The sequence below is a fragment of the Rhinoraja longicauda genome, chromosome 13 (assembly GCF_053455715.1).
Source record: "Rhinoraja longicauda isolate Sanriku21f chromosome 13, sRhiLon1.1, whole genome shotgun sequence".
In the NCBI taxonomy this organism is placed as follows: Eukaryota; Metazoa; Chordata; class Chondrichthyes; order Rajiformes; family Arhynchobatidae; genus Rhinoraja; species Rhinoraja longicauda.
In genome coordinates this window covers 26,621,367-26,641,347 of record NC_135965.1, presented here as the reverse complement: position 1 = coordinate 26,641,347, position 19,981 = coordinate 26,621,367, and the positions used below count along the sequence as shown (strand labels likewise).

Genomic DNA, 19,981 nt, shown 5'->3' with positions numbered 1-19,981 from the left:
AGAAACATAGAAAATAGGTGCAAGAGTAGGCCATTCGGCCCTTCGAGCCTGCACCGCCATTCAATATGATCATGGCTGATTATCCAACTCAGTATCCCGTACCTGCCTTCTCTCCATACCCCCTGATCCCTTTAGCCACAAGGGCCACATCTAACTCTCTCTTAAATATAGCCAATGAACTGGCCTCAACTACCTTCTGTGGCAGATAATTCCACAGATTCACCACCCTCTGTGTGAAAAAAAACTTTCTCATCTCGGTCCTAAAAGACTTCCCCCTAAAGCACTTGTTTAGTAAAGGGCCTGCCCCTTTGTATGTGACAAATAAATTTGACTTGACTTGACTTATCCTTAAACTGTGACCCCTTGTTCTGGACTTCCCCAACATCGGGAACAATCTTCCTGCATCTAGCCTGTCCAACCCCTTAAGAATTTTGTAAGTTTCTATAAGATCCCCTCTCAATCTTCTAAATTCCAGCGAATTTGTGTGGCACTGGAGGGGAGGAAAATGCTAGTCTAGATCTTGCAGATTGATTGGAGTGAAACCAAGGTGAGATCTGACTGAGATGAAATTGACTAATATGTATTGAATTGAGGGTTAATAATCTTGATGAAGTGCAGTATATCAGAAGTGTTGCAGCAAAGACCACATCCTGGTGTGGGTTTCTTCATAGACAAGCAACTGCATTGTATCTTCACCAAAACAAGGATCTGCTGAAATAGTGATTCTTTGGTTTAAATTTGTTATCTTTCATGATTTTGAAAAATATTGGCAGAATTGATATTTTGTCTAACTCTAATCTGTAATCATCCAAGTTAGTGTAAACATTCCTAGCTTTTTCCTATAGTGGGAGTGTCAAAGACTAAATGGTATAGCTTTAATGTGAGAGGGCCTCAGCAATCCCCTCTAGTCTTTGACATTTCACACTGATCAAACTGTCCTCTGTTTCCTTCTCCATGGTGAAAACAGATGCAAAGCACTTGTTTAGTAAAGGGCCTGCCCCAGTTTGCCGATTTTTAAGGCGACTGCCGGTGACTAGGCTGTCACTGCATGGTCGCCGGGGTGTGGCGGACATGGTCGTGAGTCGTCTCCAATGAGTCGTAGCAGTTCTCGGGTCGTCGCGGAAATTTCTCTCTGTTCGGAAATTTTTGGCGACAGCTGACTTGACGCCAATGATCGTAGCTTGTCGTGGGCGCTGTCGCAGCTTGTCGCCGGTACTGAGGACGGATGGATTTCATTGGCGACAACCTACGTTAACCGGCGACAGGTACCGGGATCAGGAGAAGACAAGTTGCGTTGTAAAACCGGCCACATTAAAAATTATTACATAGAAGAATCTGTTTAATGTTAAAAATCTCTTTTTTGGTAGTTTTTGTAATTGTTTGAAGTTTATATTTTTTCACAGATTTTTGCATCCACCTTTTATAGGAATTTAGTTTGTCTGAATAAAGTTGATTTTGAACATTTTGACAAAAAATTGATGTCTGAAGTTATTGCATTTCTAATATTTTCAAATATTTTAGTTTAATTTATTTTGACCAATGAAATAAACACAGACACAGGCACAGACACTGCATTTAAAAGGGAACCCTTTTCATTTCTTTAGATCAATGAAGCAAACACAAACACAAACAATTCACTGCATTGAAAGGCAAACTCATCATTTCTTTCCATCAATGAAACAAAGCAAACACAACCATTGCAACGCATTGAAAGGCAAACGCTTATCATTTACTTCTATCAATGAAACAAACACAGACACAAGCATTTCACTGCATTGAAAGGCAAACTCTTATCATTTAAAACAAACACAAACACAAGCATCTCACTGCATTATAATTTCTTTCAATCATTGAAACAAAACCAACACAACCAATGCACTGCATCGAAAAAGAAACTCCTTTGGGAGGGTGTGGGTGGCTCTGAAAAGGGGCTTGGGTTGTGGTCTTTTGGGGGCTCTCTTCCTGGAGTGGTGGACCTCTGCTTGTGGAATGGGCTGTTTGCTGCTGGTCTTCAGACCATTTCATTCTGCCATGGTACTCTGCCTAGTTCGGAGTTGTAGTAAGTGACCTGTAACAGTTGTGATCTGATAGGGTCGTAACTTGTCGAGGGTGGAGGTCAGGTTGACGTCGGTTGTCGTTGTCCCTGTCGTAGGTGGACGTCCTAGGTCGCGAAGACTGGGTCGCCGGTTGTCGGCAGCTTGCCAATTCTCTGAATGCATTCAAGAGAGAGCTAGATAGAGCTCTTAAGGATAGCAAAGTATGGGGAGAAGGCAGGAACGGGGTACTAATTGAGAATGATCAGCCATGATCACATTGAATGGCGGTGCTGGTTCAAAGGGCCGAATGGCCTCCTCCTGCACCTATTGTCTATTGTCTGTTATCAGAGCAGAATTAGGCCATTCGGCCCATCGAGTCTACTCCACCATTCAATCATGCAACCATCATTTGATAACCCAATCATTCCTGGGATCATTCTCATAAACTTCCTCTGTATTCTCTCCAACACTCAGCACATCCTTCCTCAGATATGTGGTCCAAAACTGCTCACAATACTCCATATGCAGTCTGACCAGTGCCTTATAAATCCTCAGCGTTACATTTTTATGTTCTAGTCTTCAGTCTTCTTGAAATAAATGCTAGTATTGCATTTGCTTACCTTACTACCGATTCGACATGCAAATGAACTTTTGGGGAATCCTGCATCAGCATTCCCAACTCCCTTTGCACCTCCAAATTCTAAATTCTCCCCCCATTTAGAAAATAGTCTACGCCTTTACTCGTACTTTTTCAGTCAGAGAGTTGTAAATCTGTGGAATTCTGTGCCTCGGAAGGCAGTGGAGGCCAATTCTCTGGATGCTTTCAAGAGAGAGTTAGATAGAGTTCTTAATGATAGCGGAGTCAGGGGGTATGGGGAGAAGGCAGGAACGGGGTACTGATTGTAAATGATCAGCCATGTTCACATTGAATGGCGGTGCTGGCTCGAAAGGCTGAATGGCCTCCTCCTGCACCTATTGTCTATTGTATTACCAAAATGCATGACTCCACACTTTGCTATGCTGTTCCATCTGCCGCTTCTTTGCCCACACTCCCAACTTGTTCAAGTCTAGGCAAAAGCATAAGCTACAATTTTGTAGACAGTTCACGAGAGATCCAAATCAGTTACAGATTAGATCTCACCATTTAAAAACACCGATTACATAGGAATGCAGGGTGAATTGGATTAAAAGGTCACCGAGAGGTAAATATTTGCAAGCGTTCAAGAAATATTTCAGATTTCCTGTGAGAAAAGTGGTAACTAAGAGGCCAAGGGATAAAATTAGACTGGGCAGTCCTCCACCCAGAGGTCAGTGCTCCCCCGGCGATTGCCCCGGGTCCCAGCGATGGCCATGGTATCTCCTGCCCTGTGGAAGCCGACTGTCCTCACACTGTCCCAGTGGAGTCAGGGGTCCCACACTGTCCCAGTGGGGTCGGTGGTCTCACACTCTGTAGTATCTTTCTGCTCCAGGGAGTGGAATTCCATAATCTCTGTACTCCGGCTCTCTCTGAAGGTTGCATTCGGGTTAACAGACGCTGCTGCAGGATGTGCGAGGTAAAACAAGAACTATAATCGGCTTGAAGTGAATTGTAATTGATGGGCCACAACACAACTCTGAGATTAGTAGCGATCAGTGGTTTGCTTGTGCCACTACGCACTTATAAAATGTTTTCTGCCTTTCTAATTGGTCATTTATTTATAATCTTTTGTGGCTGCTAGCTAGTAACTGGGAGTGTCCCTGTACTAAATGAGACTGTTGGGAATTGTAAGGACTTCCCTTCAGAAAGTAAATATGTGTAGGAGACTCCTAGGGTGTGTCTGTATTTGCAGGGGATTCCTGGCAGTGTATCAGTATTCACTGGGAAAGCCTCTAGGTCAGAGTTGCCAACAGCATTCTCTGGTCTATCAATTAATAGATTGTAGGAGGGTCTTGTGGGCAGGAACAATTGTACAACACAAGATCCCTGGAGCAACTGCGCAACACAACGGGCCTTGACCTGTGGATCCAATTGACTGAAATTCAATTAAAAAATGTGACTACCAACATCTAAAGCCAATGCTCCAAGACATTCAGAAAGAAACAACAATTTGCAATGCTGCAGAAAATGTACTAGTACATGAGTTGCTGTGATAGAGAGACTTCATGGATGTATTGGGCTGAATGGCCTCCTTCTGTGCTGGAACTTTTCATAATAAATGCTGAACATTTTCTTCAGTAATCTAGCACTCCACACTTTCCTCTAACAGGCATACCTGTATACATTCCTCTCTGATGACCCCCCAAAACAACCGCCAGGATTTCATCAAGGAGGTCCCCGGGTTCATGTGGAAATGTCCATCTCGAACAGGAGCAAAAGCTGGGATGGAGGTTGGGGCAGAGTGGGTAATTCAAGGCATGTTTCAGATGATTATGCCCAAATGCAATTAGTCATAGTGTCAGAATGAGCTACTGGACAGTCACAGCCACTTTGACCCACCAAGCCCATACTATCAAGACATCAACTACATGTTAATCCTGTCCGAACCCATTTTATTCACTCCACACTCCATAAGTCATCCCTAGTTTCCACCACTCACCCGTACACCAGGGGGCAATTAACAGTGGTCGATTAAACTACCAAACCATGTATTTGGGAAGTGGGAGGAATCCTGGGGGAAACCCACAGGGTCAAATGAGAACATGAAAACTCTACATAAGCAGCACCCAAGGATTGAACCCAGGTCTCCGACACTATGAGGCAGTGGTTTTAGTGCATTCCTGTGCCATTCTGAAGGGTCTTGACCCTTCTTTTTCTTTGCCTTCCATCACAGTGAGGGTGTGCCTGAGGAATCACTGTGATGGTTGTCTGTGTTAAACTGTAATTGTGTGTCTTGTGTTCTTTATTGTTTACTGTCAACCATTTACTGTTTATTGTTTACTGTCAACCATTTACGCCGGACCCTGACGTGAGAGGACGCTGACGCTGTTTGTTCGCCGTTTCTCCGTCTGGATAAATCTTTTGTTTATTTATTTATTTTTATGTTTTATTTACTCTGTAAAGCGTCTTTGAGTTTCCAGAAAAGCGCTATATAAATTAAATGTATTATTATTATTATTATTAAAACGTCATCCATTCCTTCTCTCCAGAGATGCTGCCTGTCCCGCTGAGTTACTCCAACCTTTTGTGTCTTATCTTCGTGCACAACCAAAATCCTACCTCAGCAATGGACTCCTTCGTGCACTACCATGGGCTGGTTTACTAATTGCATATTTTGCACTAATGTGTTTTTTTTTGCACAGCTTTTTCTTTTCACTTTCACTGCAGAAGTTAGGTGTGATTTATGTATGATTTATGTTTTTGTGTGTTCTCTGAGTCTATGCTGCTGCAAGCAAGATTTTAACTGTGTACCTTACCGTACTTGCGCCTGGACCTTTCTGGTCTCCCAGTTGCTAAACACTTTAATTCCCCTTCCCATTCCCACACGGACCTTTCTGGCCTTGTGAGAGTGAGACTAAATACAAATTGGAGGAACAGCATCTCATATTTCGCTCGGGCAGCTTACAACCCAGGGATGCGGTGCTGGCTCGAAGGGCCGAATGGCCTACTCCTGCACCTATTGTCTATTGTCTATTGATATGAAAATTGATTTCTCTAACTTCAAGTACCCCTGCATTCCCTCTCTCTCCATCCCGCCCCCACCTAAGTCACACCACCTTTATGTTCTCGCCTAGCTACAGTTAACAATGACCTGTTACCTTTATCATTGTTACTTTTTTGCATATCTTTCATTCATTTGTTCTATATCTTGCTACATCATCGTCTACATCTCTCAATTCCCTTTCCCGTAACTTTCAGTCTAAAGCAGGGTCTCGAACTGAAATGTCACCCATACCTTCTCTCCAGTGATGCTGCCTGTCCCGCTGAGTTACTCCAGCATTTTGTGTCCATCTTTGATTTAAACCAGGATCTGCAGTTCCTTCCTACACAATGGAAGAGGTCAGTCTGATGGCAGGTAGAGAGGATTCATTAGTTAAAATTCACTGCATACCTGGCCATCCATCTGTGGCACGTGGCACAGAGAAGACTGCCCCACCTGATGCTGCAACCCATGGCTTGGTAACCTGGCTTGGTAATTGTAGCATAGCGCACATTGGTGGTGACGCAACTGGTGGATAACTCTACCACCCCACCCACCATTTGCTCAAAAACTACCAGAAAACCATCATACACTGGTTTTTCTAGATTTTTTTGGAATGTGTCAATGTTTAATGAGAATTTATTGATTATGAATGCACAACATTTTGATGGAAATGTCCACAAGTCTGTATTTTATGTTAACTTGGAGAATGCTGATGTTCTTGTAAGACATTAAAGTTTATTTACAGAGTGTCTTGGAAACATATCAGGGTTTACAAAGAATCTCGGCAGAGGATCAGCGCCCAGAATAGTTTCAAAGCCATTGGTTTGTCCAATAGTGCAGCGAAGGAACCTTTTGTTTCATTGGAAAGGGGGCGGGGAAAGGAAATGCAAGGAGAATCCTCACAGACTTTACATTTTATTAAAAATAGCCACTGTTTCTAATACTTCTTCATAATTGTTCATAAACTTCTCTAATATTTCAGCTTTTCCACTGTGGTCCTCCTTTGCACTGTGTTACGGTCTGTGACCCCATATACAGACCTGCTTTTGATGTCCTTTATCAGTTGTAGTGGTTGGATGGTACTAGTTGTAAAGTAGAAATGAAGTAGTCAAAGAGGTGATGCTTTAAAAAAAATCTCTTGCCCAGTCCTTCATGGTTCTGTATTTTGAGCTTCTTATAGCTTTATAGTTCTATTTTAGTGAGTGGTCTTGTATTATTATGTTTAAATGCATGGATTACCTTTTTATCGATGTGGTTCTTATGCTGGGTGTTCATGTACTTTTGCTCTGCAGGTATAACCTGGGGGAAGGTGGTGGCCCTCTATGCTGTAGCTGGTGGGTTAGCCATCGACTGTGTGAAGCAGGGACAGCATGCCATGGTGCACACAATCGTCGATTGCTTGGGAGAGTTCGTCCGGAAAACGCTGGTGACATGGTTAAGGAGAAGGGGTGGATGGGTAAGAGACCATCTGTTCAGCAAGGTTCAATATGTGTAACTGCATTGCTCCAGTATTCAGAGGAATGTACGTAGCGTGATGCTCTGGTTAAGCCATCAGACTAGTAAACCAAAGGCTAGCACTGACAATCCAGAATTCAAATGCTGCCATGACAATTGCAAAAGTTACATTTTGTCGATGAAAGAATATGGAATACTAGACCAAGTGGACCCGTTGGGCCCAAACCTCTCTTGCAGTGGTGCAGCACCCTCTCCTCCCCCCTCCCCCCCTCCCCTCCCCCCATCGCCCGCAACGCCCCTTATCCTCCTCCCTCCCTCCCTCCACCTCCTCCCTCCACCCTCCCTCCCTCCCACCACCCTCCCTCCCTCCCTCCATCCCCTCCCTCCACCCTCCCTCCCTAGGAGATAGATTTAAACTTTAAAATGTGAATAACTTAAAAAATATAAGACCGATTTCAATGAAACCAAGTCCATTCAAGTCTACTTTATTTGTCACTTACACATACAAGATGTGCAGTGAAATGAAAGTGGCAATGCCTGCGGATTGTGCTAAAACTACAAACAATAGATATTTTTTTTAAAAGACACAAAAAATAAATTAATACAGTAAATTAGTCCTTGGTGATATAAGAGTTAACAGTCCTGATGGCCTGTGGGAAGAAACTCCGTCTCATCCTCTCTGTTTTCACAGCGTGACAGCGGAGGTGTTTGCCTGACCGTAGCAGCTGGAACAGTCCGTTGCTGGGGTGGTAGGGGTCCCCCATAATGTTGCTGGCTCTGGATCTGCACCTCCTGATGTATAGGTCCTGCAGGGGGGCGAGTGTAGTTCCCATAGTGCGTTCAACCGAATGCACTACTCTCCGCGGAGCCTTCCTGTCCTGGGCAGAGCTGTTCTCAAACCAGATTGAGATGTTGCCGGACAAGATGCTTTCTACAGCCCCAGAGTAGAAGCACGGAAGGATCCTCAGAGAGACTCTGAATTTCCTCAACTGACTGAGGTGGTAAAGGCGCTGCCTTGCCTTACTCACCAGTGCGGCAATGTGTGTTGTCCATGTCAGGTCCTCTGTGATGTGGACTCCCAGGTATTTAAAGTTGCTCACCCTATCCACAGTAATCCCATTTATCTCCAGTGGCGTGTACATCCGTGGCTGTTGAGCCCTTCTAAAGTCTACAATCAGCTCCTTAGTTTTTGTGACATTCAAGAGGAGGCTGCTGTCCTGACACCAGAGTGCCAGATCAGCCACCTCCTCCCGGTAGGCCTTCTCATCTTTATCGGAGATCAGGCCCACCACCACAGTGTCGTCAGCAAACTTGATGATGGAGTTGGAGCTGAACCTGGCCACAGTCATGTGTGTACAGGGAGTACAGTAGGGGGCTAAGGACGCAACCCTGGGGGGGATCCTGTGTTCAGGGTGAGGGGGCTAGATGTATGTCTCCCCATCTTGACCACCTGGGGCCTGGCGGTGAGAAAGTCCAGGACCCAGGCACACAGGGGAGTGTTAAGCCTCAGTTTCAGCAGCTTCCCAGCCAGTCTGGTGGGGACTATTGTGTTGAAAGCTGAACTAAAATCAATGAACAGCATCCTCACATAGCCCCCTTCTGGCTGTCAAGATGAGAGAGTGTGCAGAACCTGGGAGACCGCATCATCCGTGGATCTGTTCGGACGGTATGGGAACTGCAGCGGGTCCATATTGCGAGGGAGGAGGGCACAGATGTGGTTCTTGATTAGCCTCAAAGCATTTCATGACAACCGAGGTGAGGGCCACCGGTCGGTAGTCATTCAAACAAGCTGGAGAGGCATTCTTTGGCACTGCTACGATGATGGATCTTTTGAAGCATGCAGGGACCACGGACTTGGCCAAGGAGAGGTTGAATATTGTGGTGAGCACTGGAGCAAGCTGAGTAGCACAAGACTTTAGTACCCGCCCAGCTATGCCATCTGGGCCTACAGCTTTCCTCATGTTAACACACGTCAGAGCCCTCCTCACGTCGTGCTCGGACACCGAGAATGTGTGCACATCCCCAGCGGTGGATCCCCCTCCACCCTCGCTAGCCAGCACGCTGGTGGTATTGTTTTTAGACGGCGAGCTAGGGGCAATGTTGCCCGTCTCAAATCGTGCGTAGAAGGAGTTCAAGTCATCAGCTAGGGAGATGCCGGCACTTCCGGTTGAGGGGGGGCTGCACCGGTAGCTAGTTATAGTCCGTAGCCCCTGCCAAAGGCGCCTGTTGTCCTGCTGCTCCATCTGCGACTCTATCCTGTCCCTGTACCTCCTTTTTGCGTCCTTCACCGCCCTTCGCAGTCGGTAGGACTCTACCTTGTAGTCATCCATATTGCCGGATGCCAGGCCAGAGTTGTAAGCAGTGGTGCGAGCATTCAAGGCAACTCAAATAGACCTGTCCACCCAGGGTTTTTGGTTAGGAAAGATACTAATCCTTACCGTGGGGACGATGTTATCGGCTATTGTTGCAATGAAGTCCGTAACCGCTTCCGCAAACTCACTGACGTCTCTGGAACTTGCTTGGAACATATTCCAGTCGACATCGCTCAGTGCAGCATGGCCTCTGAATGGTCAGACCACCGCTTTACGTCCCTCGTCACTGTCGTTTCCCGTACTATCCGTTGTTTATACTCCGGCAGCAGGAAAATGGCAGCGTGGTCAGATTTTCCAAAAGGAGGGAGAGGAACGGCCTTATAGCCTTTCCTGAATGGCGTGTAGCAGTGGTCCAAAGTTCTTTCCCCCCTGGTGACACACGTGATGTGTTGGCAGAAGTTAGGCATGATCTTTTTGAGATTTGCCCTATTAAAATCTCCAGCCACCAGCACAGCCGCATCAGGGTTCTTGTTTTGGTGTCGACACAACACATCGTGTAGGGCCGATAGTGCGGTGGAATATAGACGGTTGTGATGATCACCGAGCTGAACTCCCGGGGAAGGTAAAGCGGACGGCACGAGATAGTCAGATGCTCCAGGTCTGAACGAGAAAGCGTCTTAATATTTCCAGGGTTGCACCAGTTATTGTTGGGCAGATCACCTGATCCGGCACCAGCGGGGCCAGCCATGTCTCGGTCAGACAGAAGATGTTGCAGTCTTTTATGTCCCGCTGGAATCCGATCCTCGCCCTGAGGTCATCCAGCTTGTTCTCCAGGGACTGGACGTTCGCCAGTAGGATGCTGGGCAGAGGTGGACAGAAGGCTTGGGCTCTCAGCCTGTTCCAGACCCCCCCCCCCCACCACCATCCCTGCTTTCCTCAATGTTTTCTCCGACTTTTTCTCTGAGAAATTGTTGTCAGGAACAAACAAACAAATGAGAGTTTTAGTATATAGATAAATAAAATACATTCTGCCGTAGGAACTAATGACTATTATAAGAAGCCACCCTTCTTGATCCCTCGTGCCTTCCGGGGGAGGAAATTTGCTATCCTCGCCTGGTCTGGCTTATAATGAAGTAGTTGACTCTTAATTGCCTTTTGAAATGGCTCAACATTACTTTGTATCCAAAGATGGATCAAATTTGCTTTCTCAAGGTTAGAGATTGGCAATAAATTGCTGCTCAGTACTACCTCCCTTGTTAGTCTTTGATGTACCTCAGTACTCTGATATAGCCTCTTGCATTTAATTGTTGCAACATTGGTGTTTGCACCTACAGCTTCCGAGACGCTGAACTCTTAGCTACCCTAAAAGGACCTTCATTCCTTTAATTAATTTATGCCTGCCTTTTTGCCCAAATTGTTTGGTCACTCTTTCAGAAAGTTTCATGTGGTTTCACACTAAAATTTGTTTGATGATATTCTTGTAAAATGCCTTTGGTAAGTTACTGTAGAAACAAGCAACTGCAAACGCTGGTTTATAACAAAAGATACAATGTGCTGGGTAGTTGCCAGGCAGCATCTCTGGAGAACATGGATAGGAGACATTTCAAGTCTGAAGAAGGGCCCTGACCTGAAATGTCACCTATCTATGTTCTCCAGAGATGCCATCTGACCTGCTCAGTTACTCCAGCACTTTGTGACTTTTTTTGTGTAAGTTATAGTTATTGTTAACACAAACCTGTAGAGTAGAACTTTGGAAATTTGTAAGCATGTACAATTCCTTGTCATCATCTTAAACCTGTTTTATACAGTGCATTCAGAAAGTATTCCCCTTCACTTTTCCCACATTTTGTTACGTTAGAGCCTTATTTTTAAATGGATTAAATACTTTTTTTTATCATCAATCTACACACAATACCCCATAATAAAAAAGTGAAAACAGGTGTTTAGAAATTTTTGCAAAGTAATTCAAAATAAATAACTGAAATATCATATTTACATAAGTATTCAGCCCCTTTACTCAGTACTTTGTTGAGGCACCTTTGGCAGCGATTACAGCCTCAAGTCTTCTTGGGTATGACGCGACAAGCTTGGCACACCTGTATTTGGGTAATTTCTCCCATTCTTCTCTGCAGATCCTCTCAAGCTTTGTCAGGTTGGATGGGGAGCGTCGATGCACAGCTATTTTCAGGTCCCTCCAGAAATGTTCGATTGGGTTCAAGTCCTCTGGCTGGGCCACTCAAGGACATTCACAGACTTATTATGAAGCCACTCCTGCGTTGTCTTATCTGTGTGCTTAGGGTCATTGTCCTGTTGGAAGGTGAACCTCCGCCCCAGTCTGAGGTCCAGAATGCTCTGGAGCAGGTTTTCATCAAGGATCTCTCTGTACTTTGCTCAGTTCATCTTTCCCTCGATCCTGACTAGTCTCCCAGTCCCTGCCGCTGAAAAACATCCCCACAGCATGATGCTGCCACCACCATTCTTCACCGTAGGTATGACATTGGCCAGGTGATGAGCGGTGCCGCTTGGCATTCAGGCCAAAGAGTTCAATCTCGGTTTCATCAGACCAGAGAATAGTGTTTCTCATGGTCTGAGAGTCCTTTAGGTCCCTTTTACTGATGACTGGCTTCCGTCTGGCCACTCTACCATAAAGGCCTGATTGGTGAAGTGCTGCAGATATAGTTGTCCTTCTGGAAGGTTCTCCCATCTTCACAGAGGAACTCTGGAGCTCTGTCAGAATGACCATCGGGTTCTTGGTCAACTCCCTGACCAAGGCCCTTCTCCCCGATTGCTCAGTTTGGCTGGGCAGCCAGCTTTATGAAGAGTCCTGGTGGTTCCAAAGTTCTTCCTTTTAAGAATGACGGAGGCCACTGTGCTCTTCGGGGCCTGCAATGCTGCAGAAATTGTTTTATACCCTTCCCCAGATCTGTGTCTCAACACAATCCTGTCTCGGAGGTCTACGGACAATTCCTTCGTCTTCATGGCTTGGTTTTTGCTCTGACATGCACTGTCAACTGTGGGACCTTATATGGACAGGTGTGTGCCTTTCCAAATCATGTCCAATCAATTTAATTTACCACTGGTGGACTCCAATCATGTTGTAGAAACATCTCAAGAATAATCAATGGAAACAGGATGAACCTAAGCTCAATTTTGAGTGTCAGAGCAAAGAGTCTGAATACTTATGTAAATGTGATATTTCAGTTATTTATTTTTAATTATTTTGCAAACATTTCTAAACACCTGTTTTTGCTTCTTCATTCTGGGGTACTGTGTGTAGATTGATGATAATAAAAATGAATTTAATCCATTTAAAAATAAGGCTGTAACGTAACAAAATGTGGAAAAAGTGAAGGGGTCTGAATACTTTCTGAATGCACTGTATTCATCAATTAAATTATTTCATTATCCAAAGCTTAAACAAAAAAACAGCATATTGTACATAATGAGACAGAATAAAATATTTTCCACAAGATTTCAGAAGCTTTGGTCAAAACTCTGGATTTGGTCAGGTAGTGCAAAATAATTCTTATCTGTTTGAATCCTAGGCTGACATTACAAAATCTGTGGTTAACAATGAACCCAGTATCCGCAACCATTGGCTCATCTCTGCCATCTGTACCTGTGGACACTTCCTCAAAGCAATCTGCTTCTTCCTCCTGCGAGAGCGATGATTCTGCCTGAGCTGACGTGGTCCTTTATATAATTCCCGTACTTAATGTGATACAAAGCTCGCAGCGTGCCTGAATATACCGTCTTGACTGAACAAATTTTCTGAGTTGCTGGACTGGAGTATGAACCATTCAGGGAGATCAGGCAAATGGGGAACATTTAGCTAAACATAAATAGACTAGAATTCTACAGATTGTCCCATGTTGTCTAAATGTCTGGACACAAGGGGAGGAAGGATAGATAGGAGGAGATTGCGGCAAATGAAATATTTACACCCACTTTCGCAGCCTAATTAATAAATGAACAATATCCATGAATGAGGTATATATTTTTTTAAGTCACCATTTCTATGGCTTCCTCGTGGATTCTACAGATTAGCTGCACAACAATGAGTTTGCTAGTACTACAAAAATCCAATTTAAGGCTGATTTAAATGCAAAATGAACAGTAATCTTCAGATTAGAGACCAGTTGGCAAAATTTTGGTGAGACCATTTCATGGTATAAAGTATATTATTAGCTGCATAAAGAATAGTTTCTGTTAGTTTAGTTTAGAGATGCAGCGTGGAAACAGGCCCTTCGGCCCACCGGGCCCGTGCCAACCAGCAATCCCGCACATTAACATTATCCTAAACACACTAGGGACAATTTTTACATTGACCAAACCAATTTACCGACATACCTGTACGTCTTTGGAGTGTGAAGATCTCTGAGAAAATCCACGCAGGTCACGGGAGAACGTACAAACTCTGTACAGACAGCACCCCTAGTCGGGATCGAACCCGGGTCTCCGGCGCTGCATTTGCTGTAAGGCAGCAACTCTACCTTATATTTTAAAATCGCCTTCACAAATACCTGTTTCATGGGCCACATTTTAATTTACGCGATACAAAGTTAATAATGATCGCAGGGTTGAATGGAGACTCTGAAGAACTAAAAAACTGAAAAAGACACTCATGAAGCTGTAAGTACTTAGCACACTCGGCAGCATCTAGAGGGAAAGGAGTTAGTTCCAGATTACTCTCCACAGGTGGTGCTTCACCTGCTGATTATTTCTAACACTTTGTGTAGACATTCCGTACAAAATCTCAGATCGCTGATCTCGTACAAAATCTCAGTGTGCTTCCTACATGGTTGTCAGGGTTCAGAAATTCTGCTGCATGTCAGCCTTATGGCTATGGATTATTGCAGAAAGATTATTGTTCGGCATGAAAGTCTGTGATACTCCTCCAAAGATGGTGATGTTCATAAACAAAATCAACATGTAGCGCCTCAGAGTTCCCGAGGAGAGAATGTGGGATTTTAAAATATACTTCCTGAATGACAAGTTAGGCTGTGTCATTGCTCCAATCTCCACGATAATGGTCTCGCGCTGGCCCCAAGATTCCTGCAACCCTTTCTTGACCACACCGGAACAATATTCATTTTAAGCACTGATACCAACAACACAGCAGCCTGAAATTCCAAGCCTACCTACTTACTCCTGTTCAAATCAGGGCCATGGCCTAATATGGAAACACAGAGTTTCTGAACTTGTGCCCTTAAGCATTATAATGGGGAGGCTGACGTAATCTACATGGAGAAAATAAAGATTTAGTTCCAATTTATCAGTGAAGGCAGCAATGGAATGATTTTGTCTCCCGAAAGAAAGTGGGACGTATATAAAATCCATGCACATGTCCAGGATGGTCATTCAGAGAAGGACCTTGAGCTCTCTCAAACAGTTCTCCATGGAAAAAAAATCCATTATGTTTAGTACATTGTAATTATTTAACTAAGTAGCAGCACAGACTTGAAATAGGCCGTAACCACACAATTGACTCAAAAAATATAAATATGTCCTCTTTAAAATCTGAAAGAACTTGAAGGGGGACATCCTGGTCTCACTCAATTATAGGGAATCAAAGATTTGAGTTCAACGGCTGAGGTAGAAGTGGCGATCCTTGATGTCAAGGCAGCTTTGGACTGATAAAGGAGACCTGGCACAACTGAAGTCAATGGACCCAAAGGGGAAACATTTCAGTGGTCGGAATTAAATCTCATACAATGGAAGGCTGTGGTTGCTGGGGGTCACTCATCCCAGCCCCAGAGCATTACTGAAGGGGTTCCTTGGGGCACTATCCTCAATCCAATCCATTTTTAGCTGCTTCATCAATGACTGCCACAAGATCAGAAGTAAGGAAGTTCACTAATGATTGCCCAATTTTCAAATGATTCCAAACCTTGAGAAGGACATGGACAACAATCAGGCATAATCTGACGTTTATGCCCCACAGCCATCTTCAACAGTAGAGAGTCTAACCATCTACCCTTGATATTCAATGTATTACCACTGCCAAATTCCCCCCATTCAACTTTTTTCAGGAACACAACTGAATCTGTCCCCGGAGCCTGGGTATTCTGTGTCAAGTGACACCCCAAAATCTTTCCATCATTTACAGGGCACAAGTCGAGCAGAATAAATGCTTTCCTAGTGAGGACAACTCCAACAACACACAAGAAGCTTAACATCACCCTGGACAAAGCAGCGTGTTATGTTGGCACTGTTCACCACAGGTGTATATTTGTCTGCAGGGTATGCCATCTACTAAATATTCAGCAGTTACTCGAGAGGGGTTGGACAGCACCTTCCAAACCCATGACCTCAGCAGGAGGGACATTGGAACACCAACATTTACAGCTTCCTTCCAAGTCACACATAATGTTGATGCTTTCAGTATCACTGATTGAAAACCTATAACTCCTACCCCAATTAACAGCGTGGGACAAAGTTCACAATAAGATCATCACCATTTAGGGAAGAACAAAGTACTGGCGTTGCCAGTGATGCCCACACCCTGGAAAATGAAATAAAATAACATTCAAGTCAGTGAAATCTGTAGAATAAAATTCTGGAAACAATGCAAAAGACAGCTGTAACTGTATAGTGCATGTATGTAAAGACAATAAGCAGTACATTATCAGTTGTGTTCAGGCTAAAGCTGGTCATCAATTTTCTTTACAAATACGTTAATATACAAAAAGAATGAGACAATGCAAGCTATTAATAGTACATGCACTTTTAGAACAATCAATGTAGATTCACCACGAATAAAAGACCTGTTTAAGAATATATTTCTTACAATATGCAAGAAAACTATGCATCAAAGCTTTGATCTGGGAATTAATTGTTTTAACCTTGCATTAGGTTTTAGCCGGGGTTAACATAAAATGCACTCACACCAGGCCTTGCATACACAGCCTAATGCTGGAAATCTGTTGACTTCTGGGTGGGACACCAGGTTCTGGCAAGTCAAGCTTGTGAAATGGTATAGGAGTCAAGTTGAAACTGGGAGGAACAATCTTAGCAGTTGGGGCAGTAAGTACAGGGTTAACTGAGTCAAAAACAAATCTAAAACAGAGCTCAACCAATGTATGTACATATTATCCTTACATATTAACTATATCTTAACTATCCATAATTCATGTAACACTGGTAAACTTTAAGAACTGTCTTTGGATTGTTTCTGTGACTAATCAGGTTTAAAATCCATGTTGTGTTTTATCTGTATTCTTGTACCCAACCCATAAGTGCTACGTGAATTGGGGTAATATTGACTTTATTAATAAAGAGTACTGATCAAACTACTATGTCTCCTGAGTCCACAAATATGTAGCAAAAGTAAACCATTGGTTGCCCTTACACTGGCTGGCATCTGAGGAATACTTTCCATTATAGCAGGTAAGTGCAGGGAGCGTCATGGGCCCACTGACCTTGAAGGACCTCCCTGCTTGCGTTCCAGGTGCTGTTCTGCCTTCGTCTGGCAAGAGGATTGCTGCAGATTCTCCATTTAGGTAAAGCTATCCCGATTTTCAAATAAGATTTGTAAATTCCTCCTGAAAGTGCCCCAAACACCTAGTCTGGTGAGCCATTAATATGATGGCCTGAAGGAACCCAGCAGGAATAGGATGATAATGTGGAACTGTAACCAACATTGCCTCTTGCCAGGAGGATAATTTAAACGAATGATCTGTGAAGGTGACCTGGAGAATCCAATGCCTGTGGCCATGAAGTCCACCGGACTATTCCAGATGTTAAACTTTTGTTCAGTTGAATGTTCTGTTTCTGATGTAGCCCCCACATCAGATATTCCAAACCAAAAGAAACTGGATTTGGGAACTGTCAATATATAAAATTCAACGGCAGAGTGATAGGAAATGGTTTCATTTCCTGTTACCGACCACAATAAATTCCGATAATTCAATATCGGACCATTTTGAAATTCCAGTGGGTCAGTGTCTCTCACCTGATGCTGATTTCTATGTTCCCGCTCACACATTGGGACCCCAGTTCCCTACTTTTAAACCGCATGCCACTTGCAGTAAGGGACTACATTCAATTGGCCTTTCCCCTATCCCTGCATGCCAGTTTTGTGCTTCATATACAAGGAGCCATAGATCCCTTTATACTGCACAATTTTGGAATTCTGCTTCGTTTAAATAATAATTTGCTTTTTCATTCTTCCTTCCAACATGAATAATTTCATGCTGTGCAATACTTCAAATGCCACCTTTTGGCCACTCATTTAATCCTATCATTTAATCCTATCCATACTAACTGCACCTATTTTTATGATATTGGTAAATCTGACTACAGTACACTTAGCCCATCCACAAACATTATTAACATGGATGATAGGTAAAGCCCCAGAACAATCCCTGTGACACTCCACTGGTTACTGATTGCCAATCTGAAAATTATCCATTATCATGTTGAATTGGACTTTCACTCTGGGTTGCTCCAAAACTACCACAAAGACTTTAGATGAATGTTCGTCACACACTTACCAATCTCTGTTCCATGTTTTCACCCACTATTGGCCTCTGCCTTGATTCAGCACTGACAGACTTTTGAGGCACTGAAATCCAGGCTATAGAGAAATATTTCCATTCATTGCTGGAAAGTCTAGGCTCCAAATGTAGCATTTATACCTGTGATCCAGATTCCCCCCATCACCCCTTCTATCTGTACCACCAATCCATTTGTCATCTTAAATACTTCACACTAATCTTCAAGCTTCTAAACTCAAAAGACAAAAGGAATACGGTATAACCAGATCAATGCAATCCACTTTAATAAATGTAAAGCTTTTAGCCCTGGTATCTATCATTTGAATCTGGCAAACACTGATAGGGCACGATCAAGGGTCCATTTACCAAGAATAATCCATTATTCGAAAAGAAAAAGAAGAAAAATAAAACTGCAGATGTAGCAGGTATACTTCTTTGGCTACTGTGGGTGGGTGGATATGGGGGGGGGGGGGGGGGGGGATGACCTTTCAGAGGGCAGCAGTAGCAGTCTGTGGCACTGTGACTGGTTTCAGGCTCAGCACGGAAGAATTAAGTCAAAGTGTTGTGATAGGAGACTCAATAGTTAGCAGGGCAGATGAGGAGATTCTGTGCCTGCAAAGGACACGCCAGGACGGTGTGTAGTGTCTCGGTGCCAGCGTCAAGTTTGCAGTAAATGATGCATCAGTGAGCTGGTTTCCTCAAAAGATCACCTCCTTATAGCGTCTTGCTGAAAACTGCACTTGGACTCTTGTGTGCAGGTCTGGTCTCCCTACACGTGGATGGAAATCATACTGCTAGAGGGTGTGCAGCAAAAGATACACCAGGTTGATTCCCGGAATAAGTGACACTGGTGTCTAGAAGAGCAGTGAAATTGTCCTATGAAGGAAAATTAAGCAGATTGACTTCACACTCTCCAGAGTTTAGGAGAGGTGATTTCATTAAACATCTTATGAGGTTCAGTGGGTGTATTAGTGATGGTGTTTCCTCTGGCTAGGATGGCAGGGGCCTTAGTCACAGAACCATTCAGTACTGAGATGAGAACAACTTCATCATCATTCTGCTTGGTAAGACTGAGGTAGTCTCTGTTAGAGAATTTAATATGATGCTAATAATACATTCAGCCTAGAGTAGATGTTTGGGGGGCAGTGGAGTTTAGTTGCTAAGCACGAGTACGTTGATTGCAATACAAATTCCTCATTTGGAGATGCTGTATGGGACTTGAAACACAGACTCAAGATAGAGGCCAGAAGAAACATCTATTGAAGCTCTCTTTAGAGTGTGAGATGGGATCTAGCAGCATGGGACTGCCAGATATTTCCAAATTATCTCTAGATCACCTGATTTTTAACTAGTCAATGAAAGGAACACAAATCTTATTTGTCCTGGAAGATAAAACAAAAACATTGGCCAGATATCCTTGCTTGTTGCAACTAGCCACCAAGTCAATGGAAGGCTGCTGCAATCTTTCAAAGCCTGTCCCTGCTCAAGGATGATGTGCTAATACATGAAACATTCCTATATTTTGAAAAAGGAACACAAAGAACAGTTTGCTATTTCTACTGAACAGAGCGTTATGGTCAAACAATCAATTACCAATCTCCAAAAGTAAAATCTGCTACTGCCACCTTAAGTCCTCAAGTTTAGCACAATGAGGCTGCAGTTGTATCTTGTAAACATGATACATAATATACAGTTAGGTACAGTGTGTGTAGGTTATATGGAGATGCTGCAATAGAGGTTGATTATCAGTTGCCATGAAAACGGTTTGCTCCAACTTCCCGTCCTTTACGAGTCTGAATGTCCGTGAAATCTGAAAGTAAAAACACAAATCAAGGAAAGACGTTGACAGGAGACACAAGAAACTGCAGATGTAGTACCCCATCCCTACCCTTTACCTCTGCTTCACACCTTCCCCTCACCCCTTTTTTTTTTACCAGCTATTGGATCTCGACTCTATCAGTTAGAAGAAGGGTCCTGATCCAAAACAGGCCCTTCCACAGATGCTGCCTGACCTACTAAGTTCCTCCAACAATTTGTTTTTCTTTTAAAGGTTGAGAACT

The 19,981-nt window shown here is 43.7% G+C and overlaps 2 protein-coding genes across 2 annotated transcripts in view; one reads left to right on the top strand and one right to left on the bottom strand.

Moving 5' to 3' along the window:
* Positions 1-16,718, top strand: part of LOC144599573 (bcl-2-related ovarian killer protein-like) — a 44,408-nt gene extending 27,690 nt beyond the window's left edge. Inside the window, exons 4-5 of the mRNA XM_078410614.1 lie at positions 6,949-7,112; positions 12,969-16,718. Of these exons, the coding sequence (XP_078266740.1) occupies positions 6,949-7,112; positions 12,969-13,094 (290 nt within the window). The 3' untranslated portion in view covers positions 13,095-16,718. The remainder of the gene's footprint in view (positions 1-6,948; positions 7,113-12,968) is intronic.
* A 1,484-nt stretch (positions 16,719-18,202) lies between these two features.
* Positions 18,203-19,981, bottom strand: part of thap4 (THAP domain containing 4) — a 33,423-nt gene continuing 31,644 nt past the window's right edge. The window contains exon 5 of the mRNA XM_078409933.1: positions 18,203-19,731. Coding sequence (XP_078266059.1) covers positions 19,615-19,731 — 117 coding nt within the window. The 3' untranslated portion in view covers positions 18,203-19,614. The remainder of the gene's footprint in view (positions 19,732-19,981) is intronic.